The sequence below is a fragment of the Callionymus lyra genome, chromosome 6 (genome assembly GCF_982586985.1).
Source record: "Callionymus lyra chromosome 6, fCalLyr1.hap1.1, whole genome shotgun sequence".
Classification (NCBI taxonomy): Eukaryota; Metazoa; Chordata; class Actinopteri; order Syngnathiformes; family Callionymidae; genus Callionymus; species Callionymus lyra.
In genome coordinates, this window is record NC_141823.1 from 12,104,848 (window position 1) to 12,123,679 (window position 18,832).

The window sequence follows — 18,832 nt, forward strand, 5'->3', positions numbered from 1 at the left end:
ATGAGAGTCGCAGTGGTCAGTGGACGGACAAGAGCGAGGCAGACGGTGGGTTTTTATTTTACCTGTCTGCTGTCGTTCTCTCGACACCCCTGCAGCTTGATGAGCGAGCCGGCCGTCCGGTCCACCACCGTCAGACACAAGTCCATGTGCTTCACCGACTTGTCCTTGGTCAGAGCCCACTCCTGCACACACACACACACACACACACAGTGATGTTTATGAGAACATTATGACCAGTTGCAGGTCCTAGAAGAAGATACATTCGAGTCATGAAGGACGTCTGTTCGTCTCCAGCTGATCAATGTTTGTTTCGTATGAAGATTAAATCGATAACAATGACCTTCTGACGAACCATTGTGAACTAGCATCACATGTTCATCACGTACTCTGGGGGCGTGGCTTCAAGAGAGCGTCTGAAAAAAGGGACTTAAAAGTTCCAGTTCTGAATCAGACACCTACCCCCCCTTTAACTGGATAGTCATAATGTTATGGTTGCCAAGTGCAGGAAGTCAAACATACAAATAGAAAAGAGTTTGAAACCAGAGGAACCTACACTTATTGTGTGTGTTTGTGTGTCTATTTTAGGAAGGAACAAACACATTCACACACTCACACATGAACTACACACATGAAAAGACACTTGCGCGCACACACGCGCAAACACACACACGTGCAAAAAGGCACACGTGGACACACACATGCAAACAAACAGGGACACAGATGCATGGCCACATACGTGCAAACACACACATGCATAAACACACAAGTGTGAAAACACATACTTGCAAGCAATCACACACAAACACACATTTGCGAAAACACACACGTGCACAAATACACCCAAAAGTGTGGACACACTCGTGCAACAACACACACTCGCATGCAGTCACAAAAAAACAAACACACACAAGCGCAAATGGACATGAACGGACACACACATGCAAACAAACACACGTGAAACACACAACTTACTTCGCAAATGTGTGTTTGTGTGTGACTGCGTGCAAGTTTTATTTGTAGACGTGGACACGCACCCAAAACGCACAAATAGTCACAAGCGCAAACAAGCAATCACACATAAGCACACACACACACAAGCACAAACAGACATGAACGGACACACGCATGCAAACAAACACACGTGCAACACACAACTTGCACGCAGTCACACACAAACACACATTTGCGAAGTAAGTTTTATTTGTAGACGTGGACACGCACCCAAAACGCAAAAATAGTCACAAGTGCAAACATGCAATCACACATAAGCACACACACACACATAAGCGCACACACACACGCGCATGTTAGCATGCACACACAAACACACATTGAGAACACACAAGTGCACACACACACACACACTCAGACCCATTCAAACACAGTCATAGACACAAGCATAAACACAAGCAGGCACTATCAATCATGCACACACTCGCATATACAAACACACAGACACACACCATCACACAGACATACAGACACACACACACACAGACACACACACACACTGCTGCACGAGTCAGTAGAGGTGTGTAGGGCAACAGTGACGTCCACACGACCTTCAGTGAACCACAGAAACACCAGAGGAGCTGAAGGAGGATCGATGGCGACACATGTGACCTGAGAGTCGTCTCCGTTAACTAACCTGGTTTCCTCCCGCGTTGTGACATTCGTAGACGCCGACCACGCCGTCAGCGAAATGTCCCAGAGTGTCCAGACAGTTTCCCCCCTGCTGCAGTGCTCCGAACGCAATGTCCTGGTGATCCGGGACGCTGCAGGAGAAACAAAGGTCATCTCCTGGACCAGAAACATCGACCAGGACCTGACGTCTCGTGTCAGAACGATCATTCAATGGACGTTAAACTCAATTTCTCAGGTAAAGACAAGATGCAGAACCAGCGTGAACTCACACCCACACAAGGATCTATCTTTTAAATAACGTTGAATGTCTTACGGATAAAAGAGGAAATAAAACGGTTGAAGAAACACTCAAATCTTTGAGGCTCATTCTGTGGCTCTAATGGAAACTATAATCAAAGCAGTCATCCGTCAGCGAACAAACAATTGGTTCAAACCTGATGGACTGTTGACAATTACGAAACTCCGTCTTACCGCAGCTCCGGATAAACGTTCTCCAGGTACCATTTGAACGGCTTGCAGCCCAATTTCTTCTTCATCTCCAGGCGACTCTGGATGCTGAGAGAGAGGCGATGAAGGACAATGTGAGGAGGGGAGACTCTCAGGACCCACTAACTGTGATTGAACTGCAGCTCGCAGCGAGTGACGGAGGAAACGTTCACTCCTAACACCGGCTCACGTCGTTTTTACAGTCGCTCGGTGGATTGGAACGATTCTCAGCAGCATAGCAGTGTAAACAGAGAGGATTCAATCTTGTTTAATTTCTAATGGAACTCTTTAGTTACGATAGAAGTACATCAGTGAATATTGAATAATTGATTTGAACATTTGTGTTTATTAAGCATATAATTATTAATATAATTTCAAAATTTAAATGTTAATTTTTGTGTTTTAATACTTGATTTTTTTTTTAATTGAATATAATTATAATATAAATAAAGACAGCAGTTTGATATTGTTGTTCGAAATATTTTAAAATTCCAAATTAAATATTTTTAAACATGCAGCCTTTTTAAATTCAACATAAAAACGTTGGTATAATAGTGCCATCAGACAATACCAAACGAGTACCGAGCTACTTGATCGAACTTTTCATCCAATAATGATCAACGTCTTTTGGTTATATCAACATTTTTATATTGAATTTAAAATATTGAATTTAGAAAATTTATTTAAGGATTATTGGAATTTAAAAATCAAACATATCTATGTATGAATATCTATGTGTACAAATATTTTGATTCATTTTAAAATGAAAGTTAAATTTAACCATTCAATAAGATGGTAGAGCTGGCGCCATGGGTTGCAGCCTACTCCCATCAGTATGTGTGAATGCTTGACTGTCAAAGCGCTTTGTGACCCTGGTCTCGAAAGGCGCTATATAAATAGACATTATTATTATTATTATTATTATTATTATTATTAATATTCTGATGGCACTGATTTACTTCCCTACTCCTTATTTCAGGCTCAAACCATCACTTACTTTTCTAACTTTAATCATCTTTAAAATATCTTTAATTCAAGGTCTATAGTTAAAGGTCAAGTTCTGCTTACATGGAGAAAACAGGATTTCTCCTGACAGAGTTTGTTTCGTGAGGAGCTTGAGAGGAGAACATTCCTGCACGATCACGACTGAACAGGAATCTAAATGATGGACTCAGTTAATCCATTAAAGATCCGTTGGCTGAGACTTACTTTCCGTACGGCACATTTCTGGCCGAGGGAACGGCGGCGTAGTAGAAGTTTTTGTATTCATCCATCCACACTTCTGCGGCTCTCCTGGTGTTTCTGACAAGGATCATAAAAGGAAGACATGAGTCGTCGTCACACAGGAGGTTGAGATCAGTGGTTTCGGGGATGAAAGCACAGATAAGAGAAAGAGATGGAGGAGAGAAAAGTCACTGAGAAAGCGAGAGTATGGAAGTATATCAGAGCAATCCAAATAATGAATGGTTGAAGTTAACATTTAAAATGTTGAAAGATATTTTTTATTATGGAATCATTTTTTAAATTAATTCTTATTGGGATAATTTAAGGAAATAATCATTTAATTTGTTTTTTAAAATTAAAAAATGTGAATATTTTTAATAATAGTTTATTTATTTTTACACTTTTTAAAATTCTAATTCCAATGATTATAAAATAGATTTGGTAAATGATATATCTTTATTAATTCACAGCCTTTTACATTCAATATAACTTTCAACTTCCTTGTGACGACATAGAAGCTCTGGTGCATCCAGTCATGGTGGATTCCAAAGCAACGGGAAGATTTCCGGCATTTAGTTGTAGTTATAAAACTTTGTGTCGTTTTAAAAATTGAGAGCGAATGGCTCAGTGCTCGATTGGACTGGTCTGGTAAGATGGCAATATTATTCCAACATTCTAACATTTTATTTAAAAGGATTTGAATCACAAAAATAGGAAATTTAAAAAAAAAATGAAATTAATTAAATTAAATTATATATATAAAGAAAACAACTTTGTAATATAGACATTTTTAATCCATATCGTTAAAAATATGAAAAGGTTTATTTTATTTTTAGGACATCAGATTCTAATGTTTGAATAAGTGGAAGCAGGATAGAACCAAAAACAGGAGCAGATAAATACTTCTGATGTTTATTATCAACAAGGAAACAGATAAAAAGGAAGATGAAGAAGAAGCAGCAGGTAAGAGGAAGAAGCAACAGATTAAGATGTTGAAGATAAAGAAGAGAAGTAAAAGAGGGAACAGAGGACAATAAGGAAAGAGAAAAGAGAGAAGAAAAAAAGAAGGAGGAAGAGGTTAAAATGTAAGGAATAAAAGAAAACTACAAATCAAAAAACGAAATAAAACAAATAAAAACAAATGAAAAAATATTGACTCATGATTATCAAGTCTTTCTTCATGTTCCTCAAAAGACTTTTGTCTGAAATATGCTCCGGAAATATATCTCCCTAACCCAACAACTATGTACTCTACCAGACAAAGTTGCCATTGTGTCCCAGCTCCCCCGGGGTGTCTGGAGCGTGAACCGGCCTGAAGTGTCGCTCATTGTGCGCATGAAGCTCTCCATTGTCGGGGCCGACACTCGAGAACATCACTGGGGCCGGCAATTAATAACTGATACGATGAATCGTCGGAGTGTTGTGCGGCTCCTCGAGAGGATCGCGTGGAAGCGAACGCACCGGGCGGAGAAATAAAGGAAGACGCCGCTTCAACCCTTTGTTCGAGCCTCGCATGTCTGACAGGCTTTTGTGCAGAGAACGCTTCCTTCGCAACACTTTCTCTCCGCCTATGTATTTGTGATCCACAAAGTATTGTTTACACTCGTTTAAAGTGCCCTGGCAGACACACGCTGATGAAATGAAGATGGATCTGTTATCTACACTACACAAACACATCATCCAGTCTAGAGTAAACACTTTTTTAAAATAGCACCTCCACAAAGACGTGATGTCATAACTCAACTCAGCTTTATTTATATAGCATTTTCAGCTAAAACTGACACCTGATCATAGGTTATTTAATTTTGTATGAATATTATTTCAGGATGTATGAAGGACGATAAATGACTTTATACATTTATACATGTATAAATACACAACTATATGTATTAATGAATATTAAAATGTCAAAATAAATGAATTACCTTTTGTTTTTGTTGAGAAACAGTAGTATTTCTGTCTATATATTGTACACTTTTAATAATTTACATTTAATTGCATTTCATAAAAACATGTATTTCTAAATATTTTGATTAATTTCCATTTTTTCTACTCTTTTTCATTTATTTATTTCAACATGTTAAAGCATATAAATTAAGTAGGCCGAACGAACATCAGTCAAAGAATTTATTTATTTCAAGGTTTTTATATTTTTTTCAGACATTCTTTTTACCTAAACATTTAGTTATGAATTTTTAAATATGTAATTTATATCTACTATCTGGGAAAAATGTGATTTTTTTCATAGAGAAAAATAGCTCAAATTAGCTCCAAGTTAGCTCTTAGCTAACTAGCTAGCACTAGCATCTCCACACCATCAGTTTCATTATATTTTCTTACAAATCTTATTCATCAATTCAGGGATTATGCAATGTTGTCTCCTCTGGCTCTTATGAATGTTCCACTTCAATGAGAAAAAAATCATTGTAGCATTCTTGAATTCCCATTATTCCAGCTGGCGTCATTTTATAAATATTTACACCCTCGTCAAGTTTAACTTTTGTTTTAAAAAGTTCAACATGCTGGACCATCTGGCTGAATAATATGGGAATTTATTCATGGAGAATTCAAATTTTTTGTTGGTTGTTTTATGATCCCTAGAGACGTAGAAAACACGAGTATCCGCGGATGATATTTGTTGACAGAACCGGGATATTCACACGTCCATGACGGTGATGTGGAGAGGCTCACCGGGCGAACACGGTGCCGCTGCCTCCAGGGAAGGTGTACGGATGCTGCTTCCTGAAGACGTGGCCGACTCGGCTGCACGGGATGATCTCCAGACTCCCACCGCACTGCCACACGCGGAACGATATCTCTGCGGCACACAGGCATGAATCATCTCGACAACGTTTTAACCAGTCCGATGATGAATTAACAGGAACTTTCTTTTATGTTTAGAGTATAAAAATAAGTGTTTTGTGACTTTTTAAGCATTGGAAAATGGAGTCAGTGTGATACATTTGCAACAAACATTTCACCAAATCAATAATTTAAACAATTGTGTAACTCATTTCTGGATTGTCCTCTTTTAATAGCAGCATATAACAGAAATTCAAAATATTAAACTGTGCTTTCCTGTGTCCACCATCTTTTTTCATCAGTTTTAATTGCACATAAAGACACAATAGTGTTCACCGGGGGTTTCATGCAGCATTAGGAAAGCTGTGTTCGAAAGAGCTAAATGTTATTTTCTAGTTAATAAAAATGGCTGTTGATGATTCTCTTCGTCTCGTCATGAGACTCTGAGACGGTAGAAACATGTTAAATTAAAGTGATTAAATGTCTTTGATTGACAAAACCAATGTTACCAGACAGAGCGATCGTTAGTTGAAGCGAGTGAACAAAGAGAGAGTTTTTATGTCAAATGTCAGCAGGGATATAAAAACTAAATGAGCAGGAATCCTTCTAACTGCTCGGAACAATAACACAACATCCCAGCGCACCGCGAGACAGCAGCAGAGGTGCGAGTTTATCTACGCCGATGATGAGATTTACTATTTTCTGTAAAACAATTCATGAGCCGCAATATATTTTTATCACACGGCGCCACTGATTACACTTTCAGAACCAAGTGCTCGCTTTTTATCACCAACGACAATATGTCAGAACTCATAATCAGGAAGTTAAGGTTCTGTTTTGAGGAACGGAAAACGTCCTTCATACCCGACCTTCACTGGCAAAAGCATAAAAACGATATTTTAAGAATCATAGTCAAGTTATATTGTTGCCTTTTATCATATTTGTATTTTTTAGTCTTGAGTGTAGCCTCTCAGCACAAAAGTTGATTCAAAGTTATTACACAGAAATGAGCGCACACTAGTTTATCACATCACAACTTTTAAATGATTTATCAAGATTGTAACTGATAAATAACTCTATGATGACCTCAGTATCATCTGAACTAATAAAACCACACGCGCTGTAATATCACGTTTGTTAGGCTTTTTTAATGATCTGTCACAAGTTACAGAAAATAACAAGTTTCTCTTTAGTATGAAGTACTTTACTTTAGTACTATATTTGTTGGTGCTCAGCTTTCTAGTGTAAATGTACTCGACACACGGGGACACTTGATTTCTTCACCAGAACAGCAGGTAGATGGACAGTTAATGGAAGTATTTAAGTGCCATTAGAGTATTGAATGGTCGGATTTAACATTTAAATGATTGAAACGTTGACCCTTATAGCAATTTATGAATAATTAAATTTAATAATTTGGAAACTGAAGGGTTGAATTAGTTAAAAAATATATATATATATTCCAATAAGATATTGAACAGTTGAATTTGTTTTTTTATTCAATAATTAAATTAAATTATTATTATGAGGTATATTGAAAGGTTGTTTGAAGTAAACCAATGGAAATATTTATCAAAATGAGTTCTTTATGGGGTATTTTGATGCTACCAGACAATACTAAAAGTGTACCAAGCCACTGAGTCGAACTTCTAGTAAATCATGGTGCAACTCTTTAAACAAAATGAACCCCGTTTTCTGTGGTTCCGGTGCTTTAGTCAGAATTAGGTCTTAAAACAAGAAAATAACACTTTAAATAATAGTTTAATTTTCTAGTTGTACTGTCCTATAGTACACACCTTCTAATTACTATTTGGGGGTTACATTACAAGTTGACTGCAGGTCTACTCACCCAGGTTTTCTCCTCCCCACACATCCATCATCATGTCGTACTTCCCCAACTTCTCAAAATACTCTTTATCCATGACGAACAGGCCTCCAGCGATCATGGGAGTCCTGCAGGGCGAGCACAGTGAGTGAGAAAACAAATGAATAAAATATGTTTTTTCGCAGATGAAAGGCGACAGTTACTCACTTAATGGGGGCGATGGGGTTCCCGTGTCTCCCTCTCCTCTGGTCCAGGGTCATGTAGTCCCATTTAAACACCAGATTCCAGTCAAACCCTGACAGAAGGCAGTGAGACGAGGCGTTCACTGGCACATTTCCATTATTTGTGTGGACTTTTGTGATTACAAACTCACCTCCTTTCAGATCCGCGGAGGCTCCCACGTACTGGAAGTTGTCCATGTTGATAACATCGATGATGGGAGAAACCACTCGGCTCTTATCCTGGAGGGGAAGAACACAACAATGTGTGTAACCTTTAAGCGGAGGGAAATCAACTGGTGACCCTTGACCTCAAGCAAAGCTCCTTTATTATCAGCAGAGGAAAACAGTGAGTTCTAACGTCAGCATTGAAGACATATTTACTATGGAAGTATATCAAGAATTAATCATTTCAAAGTTGAAACTTCGATTTTTTTCATTTTATTGCAATGTTCGTGTTGTTTTTAAAGCATTAATATTAAAATTATAGATATATATATATATATATATATATATCCATTTATAGATATAGATATATACACTGGTATATACATACACATATAGAATAGAATAGAAAATCTTTATTCATCCCCAGAGGGGAAACACACTTTTACAACAGCACAGTTGAAAAAAATAAAGTGCAAGGAAAAAAGAAACATATATATATATACACATACATACATATATATACATAGACACATACATAGACGCATATATACACACATACATAAATATATATACATATACACATACATAAATATATATATATATACGTATATATATACGTATATATATATATATATATATATATATATATACAAAAAATATTCAATATTGTTTTGAAACTGCCAAAACCACTTCCTGTGTAATGAACTTGACATGAACTTTCACACGTGGTTAATGTTGATGCTGGTTGATGCTTAAAGGCAGAACGTCACACTAATAAAGTGAAAGAAAGTGTCATGTGTGGACCAATGTGTCGTGCACACACACACACACAGACACACATACACACACACACACACACACACACAAGTCTTTACCTCTGCCACTCTCTCCAGAAGCGGCTCCAGCCAGTGGTCGTTACACTCACAGTGGGAGTCCAGGAAGGTGAGGACGGGCGCCGTGGCTGCATCTGCACCACGAACCCTGGACCGCATCAGGCCTGGACGGGAAACAAACGCACGTCTAACTTCTCATTCGTCATCATCAGCTTCAATGTCTCGCATCACCTTCTCGACGGTCGTTTCTCAGAACCCGGACCTTCTCGATCTTCCCCAGCAGAGCTCCGTCCTCCGCTAGCAAACACACACGTGACACATTAAGTTGGACGCACACTTGAGAATCATCCCAGTTTTTCTTACCGTTGTCGCTGTAGTCGTCCACCAGAATGATTTCTTTGACCAGGTGAGGAGGACTTTTCTTCAAGACGCTGGACGACACAAAGACGAGTTAGTCAACAAGAAATATTTTTCGAATGGCCAGCAGATGGCACTAACTTTTCAGACCGTGCTTGTAGAAAACACAAACTTATCGAAATCCGTTTTTGAGTTATTTTAATAAAAGACAGATGCAGAGGAACTTAAATTGTTTCCCATGAGTGTATCTATCCATCTATATACACTGTTCTCTCCTCCTCTCACCACCCCTGTTCCTCTCCTTCATCTCAGCTGGTCAAGCAGGAGACACTTAACACCGAGTCTGGTTCTGCTCAAGATTTCTGCCTGTCAATTGAAGGGGTAATTTTCACCAGTGTGGTTGTTGTGATTGTCTACGACCCTGTTTCTCTTCTCTTATCTAGTGTAATTATAACGTCTTCAGATTTGTTATGATAACACACTCTCACTCACACACACACACGAGTACAGAGACACACATATTAACAGAAACACACACCCCTGAGCAAGACACTTCACCCTGATTGCTCCTGATGGTGAACTTGGCGCCAGTGTGCATGCCTACTCCCATCAGTATGTGTGAATGGTTGAATTTCCCCTCGTGGGACTAATAAGGGATTCTAAAAAAAAAAAGAGACATAGACACACACACACAGACACACACATGCAGAGACACAAAGATCACACAAGAAAGGCACACACACAGAGGCACACACTAAAAAAAGACACAAAGTCACACACACAGAAACAAACACAAATATACACACCAAGACAAACACAAATATACATGCCTACACACACAGATAAAAATAAGGGGACACAGAAAAAAAACAACAAAGACAAACATATTATCACAGTTAAACAAAAAGACACACACAAACAAACAAACCCAAAGGGACACATGGAACAAACTCAAAGACACACACACAAACAAACAAACAAGAACACACAAAAACAACACACAGTCTACCTGACAACAGTTCGCAGCAGAGCAGACCGAGCTTCGTTGTGGAATGTGATGACAACACTCGACGCTGGCAGGTCTGACTTCCATTGTTTATGTCTGCAGCTGGAAACACAAGAAAGAAAAAGCAATATTAAAACGATGAATTTAATGTCATTATAATACATCATAGACCTTCACACTCAGCAATAAAAGAGTGAGTGTGTGTGTGTGTGTGTGTGTGTGTGTGTGTGTGTGTGTGTGTGCAACAGGAGACACTGACGATGATAAAAATCAAAGAAAGTTCAGGTTCAAGAGTAAATAAACGGATTTAAAAGTCTTTCTTGTGGACTCGTGTTGGCAGGCTGGCTGTATTCAAACATCAGACTGTAGATTATCAGAGCTGCCAGTGAATCATGTGTCGGGTCGACTCGTGCAGAGGAGTTTGAAAGTGTGGAAACGCTCAATAAGCAGCAGCATCCATCTTCCACCGACAGCCTGCCGCACTTCCCCGGCTGCCGCCTCGTCCCACACTCCGTGCTCACCTTATATTTTCAGATGAAGTCGCAGTGACCTACAGACGCACAACAACAACCTTTTGTGTTGTTAGTTGAGTAGCGGAGCAGACAGAGTGACACATCAGTGCAGCGGATCAATAGAGCCGTCTATGCTCTTTTAGCTGCTAATGGCTCCAGCTGTCCACGTCGCTATTGGACCTTTGGGAGGTCAGAGTACCAGATTATAACATTTTCCAGCTTCACTGTGAGGCCGAGCAACAACTCAATAATGTCAGTGGTCAGTGTGTGGGTTCATGTGTCGCTTCAACTGGGTTTACCAAGACAGAGTCAAAATATAAAAACTAGTTACATAGACATTTTGACCATTTCAGCTCAAATATAACTTGTTCAATATATGTGCTCTGTATGAGTTAATCTTGATTCTATGAATTAATAAAAATAAAATAAATATTGAACCAAATATTTTCTCTATTTATAGTATAAAATACATTAAGATAATACATAAGATACATTTTTTTTGTCTTCATCCCTATGGAGGTAAATGTTGTTATTTATTATTTTATTAAACAAAATGTTAAAATCTTTTATTTATTGAAGCAACTTTATTTTATTGACATTCTTTTATTTGATAATTTAATACATTATTTTAATTGATATTGTTTTTTAACAGGATTTTCTTTTAAATTAATTAATAAAGAAACTAACTCTATATATTCCTGCTTTTCTTTTGTTTGGACTGAGCCTCACAACAGTCAGAGTAAATCATAGATTGATAGATAGATAACACTTTATTGATGTGTTCCATGATGCAAGTGCTCTGATAGAAACAATCCATTTTTAATGGCGGTTCATTACGAAACGTGAAACGTCATGTAGGACGAGGCGATGATAAAACGACGACCGGGACGAGCCAGAGAGACACAAACACACAAACACAAAGAGGTAATTTTAGTCTCATGTTCGATTTTATGGCCAATAATCTCCGCCGGAGTTCTAAAACCGAGCCAAGAGCGTGAAATGAGTTCTTGTTCCACCACTTCCTGCAACACTGTGACCACACATTTGATCAGTTGTTGCATCAGAGGGACGAGCGGCGAGGGAGCCGCATTACAAACCATGAACCATCGACAACAAGCATTCGTTTGTGTGCGTGAAATAAACCGACAAATCTCTCGCAGTACATCGTCTCTGCTCTGAACACAGATTTAGAGGATGAATCATGAAGGAGTATATTTCATCCTCATGCTTTCTGCAGCCCTTTGTGGTGATTTTCTTATTCACTCCAGAACAAAATCCAGACACGGGTTTAATCCCAGAGGTGTCTTCTCGTGACTCACAACAGGATAACACGTCCATCAACACTGGCAGTAAAAGTTTCTGATAAGAAACAAGATCAACTTCTAAGGATTTTGAAATGTGGATTATTGGATTCTCCTCTCCAGATGTAGCTCTGTTGATATAATGGGCTGAACTCTGGTTCCGAATCAAAGCCACACTAGAGGCAGAAACATGTGTGTGTGTGTGTGTGTGTGTGTGTGTGTGTGTGTGTGTGTGTGTGTGTGTGTAGAGAAGACGTACTGATCGTGTCTGGTGTCGGGCACGGCTCGGTCCATGCGGAGTTTGTCGCTCTCCACCTGGTTGAACTTATTCCTGGCATACGGGTCCTGACCGGGTCGAACCACTGTGGCCCCGAGATAGACATCCTGGTCAAAGTCCTGCCAGCGAACTTTACCTGCACACACACACACACACACAAAGTGATGTCAGTTACACAAACAAGTGGATCAGGTTGGTTCACAATCCAGAAATTACCTTTAAAAATATGTAACATTGTTAGTAAACTGTGTGAATGTTATTTTTCTGGGTGACTTATGAAGGACTGTTCAGCTCCCCGTCACCCTGACTAGCCAGGAATAAACATCAGACAAAGTGGTAGTAGAATTTACCAGATTAAGTTGTCAGGTTTAATTAGAATGTATCAAAACACACACATTTATACACCATGTTGGACCATGTTGAGCTGTGATGCTAATTACTCGTGATAAACATATGGCAGCGAGAGATTAAACCATCTCACTACACACTTGAATGACAGAGAGAGAGTTGATCTGTATCCGTGTTTGTGTGTTTAAAAATGTGTGCGTATATATATGTACGTGTCTGTATATGTGTATGTGTGTATATGCTTTGTGACGCTGGTCTGAAAAAGCAGTCTTATAAATATAAATTACTCACTTAATTATGTATGTGTGTGTAGACATATGCATGTTTGAGCATTTGTGCGTTTGTGGGTATATCTGTGTGTGCAGAAATGTGTGTGTGTGTGCATGGTTATATGTCTATTTGTTGAATTGCTGGGATCTTTTTTTCCTTAATCAACTATAGTCTTACTTCAACTGTAAAGTGTCTTGAGATAACTTTGTTATGATAAGACACTTTAAATAAAATTGAATTGAATTGAATATGCGTGTAGAAATGTGTATGTATGAGTGTGTGTGTGTATATGCATCTAGTGTTTATGAATATGTGCGTGTGTGAGTAAAAATGTTTGTGTGAGTATGTATGTGCATAGGTGTGTGCGTGTTGTGTGTTTATGTGGTTCGTGTGTATGCTGTGTGTGTCTGTTTGTGTCTTGTGTCCATCTGAGATTATTATAGATTATCATTATATTATCGATCTAGTATGACGATGAAGTGTGTGGAAGTATAACACGGTCATCAGAATATTGATGTTTTTTAATGAATAATTGAATTCACTAATTTCAAAAAAGAAGAGTTACATTCTTTTTTGATCATTTAATTAAACAATTGAAAAATATAAATATGATTTGCTATGATGAGTTTATTATTATATTATAACATATTTAAAAAAAAAATTCAGTATTTTTTTTATTTATAGCCTTTAAATTCAATAAAAAAAAATTAGGATGAGGATCAATGTCCATCTTGTCATGATCCAAACAACAAAATGACTTTACTCTGCAGTTGATGCAAATAAAGGATGAATAAAAGACGTTATTGTTCAAGTATATGTGAACGGATGCATCTTTTAACGTCATCATTTTTGTTGTGAAGCCCAAACAGGCTCATTGTTGCGTCACAACGTCAGTGACACGTGAAGCCATTACTCCCTCTCTCTCTTAGAGCTCGAACAAGAACAAGAAAGAAGTCCGACTGAGAATCCTCGGTCTGGATCATACGAGTGCGTGTTCAGACTCCTGGGGTCAGAGTCTTGTGGAGGGTGAAGGTCTGAATCCTCTCAGCTTCAGCGTTCGAGCAAGTGAGAGGACTGGATGTTCTAATACGACATTATTTAGTTACATTTCTCAGGCACGATTTCTGAAGGACTCGTATCGTGAATACATGATTAATGAGGTTCGGAGGCTCCGGGGCTTTCAGAGGTCGACTGATAATGAAAAAGATTAAAGTGTAATTTTCCATTTCTCTGCCGATGTGTGTTTAGTCCTTGAGCAACACTTTGAATCCATCATTAAATTGAAGAAAATTATCCTTTAAAAAGGGGATGAGTTACTCTTCTAAAAGAGTTCTGCTCTCAACTCGTTTTCATGACCGGTGATGGGAGTGTGATGTTGCTAATATACCAGATCGTCTGATCAATTGATTCTTTTTCTATCAACAGCTCATTTCCTATACACAAAAAAAAGGATTTCTGGCCAACATTCAAAATTCTGAACTTATCTTACGTTGTGTATTTCTCAATGTAATCAACATTATATTATACAAAATGAGATGATCCGGTTCCAGTGTCGCTACATTTAATTGGCAAAAAAAAACACAATCTTTCTTCTACGACTTCGAGAGCTTAAATACTATGCAGTAAATACTGATACAGATAATATGTATTTTAAGTATAAAAGCAGAACTTTCCCACATGTACATGAAATGCGTTTTTGGAATTAAATAGATTGTTTTAGTGTTGTTTATCCAAACAAGTTTCTTTTTACTGTATATATTGTTTTATTTTATTGGCTGCGTCATTGTGAAAGACTTTAATGGAAAAAGAAAATCTATTTCAAAACATATCCGAGCACATTATTCTCTAAACGCCTGCACCAGAACACAAGAACTTGAACGACCTTCATTTTGTCGCCCGTGTTTACTTTTGTTCAAGATTCCTTTGATGACTTCAGTTTCTGCCAGAACTTTGTGAGATCTAAGACGAGCAGAACATGTTCGTTGTTTGCTCAGTCAAAGAAGATTTTTTAAACTGCTTTGATGCTCTGTTTATTTTTCACCCTCACCCGGAGAAACTGGGATGGGCTCCAGCCGCCCTGCAACCACCATAAGGGAATAAGCGGCAGAAAATGGATGGATGGAAAGTTTGCTGGCTGATTCACTGTCTTTCTTCTTTTTCTAAATATGACTCTTTGACTTGAGCGTCAGTTTGTCCTGCTCGTCTCCTGTTCCCTCGTATCTTTAACGGTCTTCCTTCTTCGACTGATGCTTCTTCAGGAATTATAAGTTAATATTTCTCACGTATTTAATGAAGTAACAATGAAAACCATCCCTTTCTAGATTTTATTTATATCTGTGCAAATAAATACAGGTATAAAGAAGATTTTATTCTCACTTTTAATTTTAAACCATTTAAAAGCCTATTTTCCACATAAAAGACATAACGATGATCATAGTCATGACATTTATGTGGTAAATAAACTTTTTAAAGTATTTATTTAATACAATATCGATATTAAATATGTATTTATTTCATAATCTGAAAGATGTGACGATGTAAAGTGAATATCTTTCTCATTAGATGTTGCTATAAAGAAACACGTGGGCTGTAAACTAAGAGGAAACGGTTGGAGGTTGTGACATAAATTCCATGGACCTGCTGAGCCAGTGAATCAGGGGCTCAAGAAGATGATGCATTTCTGGATAAATGAAACTCAGCAGTGCGGGAAAGCAAGACGGGAATAACTGGAATTGAATCTAGAATAAAGAGAAAAGACACATTTAATGATGTTTTCCTACCAGGGGGCAGAGTTTCAAGGCTGTGAGATTTGTCCTCCGAGCTGTGTGCTTTGCTTTTACTGGACGAGTCACTGGAGCTCCAATCATCCTAGACAAACACAACATGCGTTAGAGTCATGAGATGTGACATCTTGGATACGAGTTACAGAACAGAGAAGAAGGAGGACAAGTCAAGCTCATCCATTTCTGATTCTGTGACATCCATTGATCGAGTCAATCTGCTCACTTCAGGCTTCGTCGTATTTCTTCAAAGTGAAGCAGTAAAACAGAATTTTTGGACAAACTCTGACATAAAGAAATCCTCCCTTCACGAGCACACGCTACTATCTGCACGCGTGTTTAGAAGGCCATCCAAGAGGAGTCAGGGAACCCAGAAAGAATGTAGAAAGAAGTGCCAAGTGTGGGATGGAGAAAACATTTAGATCAATATTTGGGGGCAAAAAAACAACAACAACTTTGAAAGGGTTTTACAAAGATATATTTGAGCTGGAATAAACCCCTCATGTTCCAGGTTGGTATGAAAGTTTGTGTATGCGTGCATGTGCGTATAGTGTATATGTGAACCAGCTTCTCACCCTATGTAGCTGGGACATGCTCCCGACAATACAGGCAGTTTCATGTGTGTAGTGAGTTGTATTTCGGCAGGTTCTAAGCTCACAGCTGCATCATTACTTCCTCACCCAATGAGAACCATTTCTAGTCTTGAAAAGTACATTTTAATGACGTCAGTCACCAGAATCTGGCGATAAGATACATATCACGATACACAACACAATATATTTTGATACTGTAGTAACAAGTATATATTTGTAGTATCGTCGAGTACTTGACTCTGGTGTTGCAGAATTTACAGACCAAATGACTCTTGACGAAGTCGTAACTGCTTTTCATTTGTTTTGAAACCAAAATATGTCCAAACATCGGCTTTAAGAGCTGCTGGAGTGCACTGTATCCTCTTGTCCTCAGTCATCTTTTGGATCTCACAGGATTTCATCGTTCCTTTAGCTGCAGAGGACGCAATAACAGCTGCCATCTAGTGCAGGAAGTTTAATTGCGACACAAAAAAGGATAAAATAATATATTTTTTTTTTTACTTATTCACTATTTTAAATATAAAGAGTCATTAATAAAAACTTGCTGCAACATTTGTATGACCCCAGTGCTACTGCAGTGTTAAGATGAAACATTGGTGCAACATTCATCTTCACAACTGAATTTATTTACATTAATTTCAGCTGCGAACACAGAAAATAAAAAGATTAATATCCAAAGGAAATCTAGAGAACGTGACCATGAACACTTTCTTCAGCGACATCAGTTTTGTGGGACACGGAATTTTTGGAAAAGCAAAACAGAGAATTTGTTTTCAGGCTAATAATGTTGCTCATAATCACGTCACCGTTCTCGCCCACAGTTCCTCGTGTCTATATTAAATAAAACAATAATCAGTCCTGCTGTAAAGTACGCGTTTTGTTAGGTGAAGAAGAACTCTCTAGTCGTCCGTCGTCAACTGAAGACATTAAAATGACACATATAACCAGGACTGAATTACTTTTACGATTCATTTTCCCACTTCAACAAACAAATGGTTTTGAATCAGCGGGAGTGAGTTTAAATAGCCCACAGTTAATAGCGGCATCTAACATTTGCATTTAGATGAGAAAAACAAATTGAAGCGCACTCAGCGATAAATGCTTGGTTAAATATATATTCAAGTTGTTTCGTATGTTTCTTATTTCAGCAGCAATAACCTGAATTGATGTCCTCTTGTCTGTCTCTAATCAACTGATGGCATTTAGTAAGTGTGTGTGTCTGTGTGTGTGTGTAGATCAAATGACAGCTCATTGTGTACAAAAAATGACTGAATGCATCCGTGGGCTGGTCTGGTTACGCAGACGCTTTTGTGCACTTTTCCGTCAACACGTGCGAGCGAGTGTGCGCTTCATCCTGTGCCAGCCTCCAATAGAAGAGTGTATAATCCACCGTAATCTGATCGCAGCCACCGATAGATTAACTGACATCCCAGACCAAAGTTCAACATTTTACACACTCGCACACATGAGAGTCGATGCGAGATTCACTCCTTCGGTCACCGATGAGTGCAGATGATGATCTTCAAGTGACTTTTTCAGTACGACTGAAGATAATCTGGAGACACGGTAAAGATGAGGAAGATTAGAAGAGTAAAAACATGCTACAAGCTTCTGTACAGTGGTTCAAATCCTGGAAAATAAGTAAGTAATTTTTATTTGTATAGCGCTTTTCCAGACCAGGGTCACAAAGCGCTTAAACAATCAAAACAATATTCAATAAAGTATATACTTTAAAGGGCAAGATAAAACTGATAACACAACAGGAGTTCCAGAAAATCAAGGAAAAGCCTGAACAAATAGAATTAAAGTAAAACAAGTCAAGAAACATGCTACAAGCTTCTGTACAGTGGTTCAAAAAGCTTGAAAATAAAGTAAAAACAATTCAAGAAAGTAAGTAGAAACTTTGATTTGGATTTTTTTATAGATTGTAATATTGGTCAAGAATCTAAGTGAAGTGAATTTGTCATTTGTATGTCATTCTCAACCATCAGTTCCATACAAGGGGTTAAAGTGCAAAGAGATGGATAATGAAAATACATCAAAAAAAGAGAAGGTTTTGATTATTTCTTAAAAAAAATGGGAGTCAAGAAAGGTATCTGAACTAAACTATTATTATAGCATTAAAAATTGTGAGAAAGACCCAAACTACTCCGTATAGAACCTCCGATTGATGAACGCAACGAAAACA

At 38.1% G+C, this 18,832-nt stretch overlaps 1 protein-coding gene across 1 annotated transcript in view; it reads right to left on the reverse strand.

Annotated features, from left to right (window-relative positions):
• The window catches only part of galnt2 (UDP-N-acetyl-alpha-D-galactosamine:polypeptide N-acetylgalactosaminyltransferase 2), a 45,713-nt gene that overhangs the window by 2,323 nt on the left and 24,558 nt on the right, over window positions 1–18,832 (reverse strand). The window contains exons 2-15 of the mRNA XM_087793638.1: window positions 16,052–16,139; window positions 12,636–12,789; window positions 10,567–10,665; window positions 9,564–9,631; window positions 9,432–9,497; window positions 9,243–9,364; window positions 8,355–8,442; window positions 8,189–8,276; window positions 8,006–8,109; window positions 6,046–6,172; window positions 3,340–3,432; window positions 2,116–2,199; window positions 1,649–1,775; window positions 63–182 (exon numbers count right to left, since the gene is read on the reverse strand). Of these exons, the coding sequence (XP_087649764.1) occupies window positions 63–182; window positions 1,649–1,775; window positions 2,116–2,199; window positions 3,340–3,432; window positions 6,046–6,172; window positions 8,006–8,109; window positions 8,189–8,276; window positions 8,355–8,442; window positions 9,243–9,364; window positions 9,432–9,497; window positions 9,564–9,631; window positions 10,567–10,665; window positions 12,636–12,789; window positions 16,052–16,139 (1,428 nt within the window). The remainder of the gene's footprint in view (window positions 1–62; window positions 183–1,648; window positions 1,776–2,115; window positions 2,200–3,339; window positions 3,433–6,045; window positions 6,173–8,005; window positions 8,110–8,188; window positions 8,277–8,354; window positions 8,443–9,242; window positions 9,365–9,431; window positions 9,498–9,563; window positions 9,632–10,566; window positions 10,666–12,635; window positions 12,790–16,051; window positions 16,140–18,832) is intronic.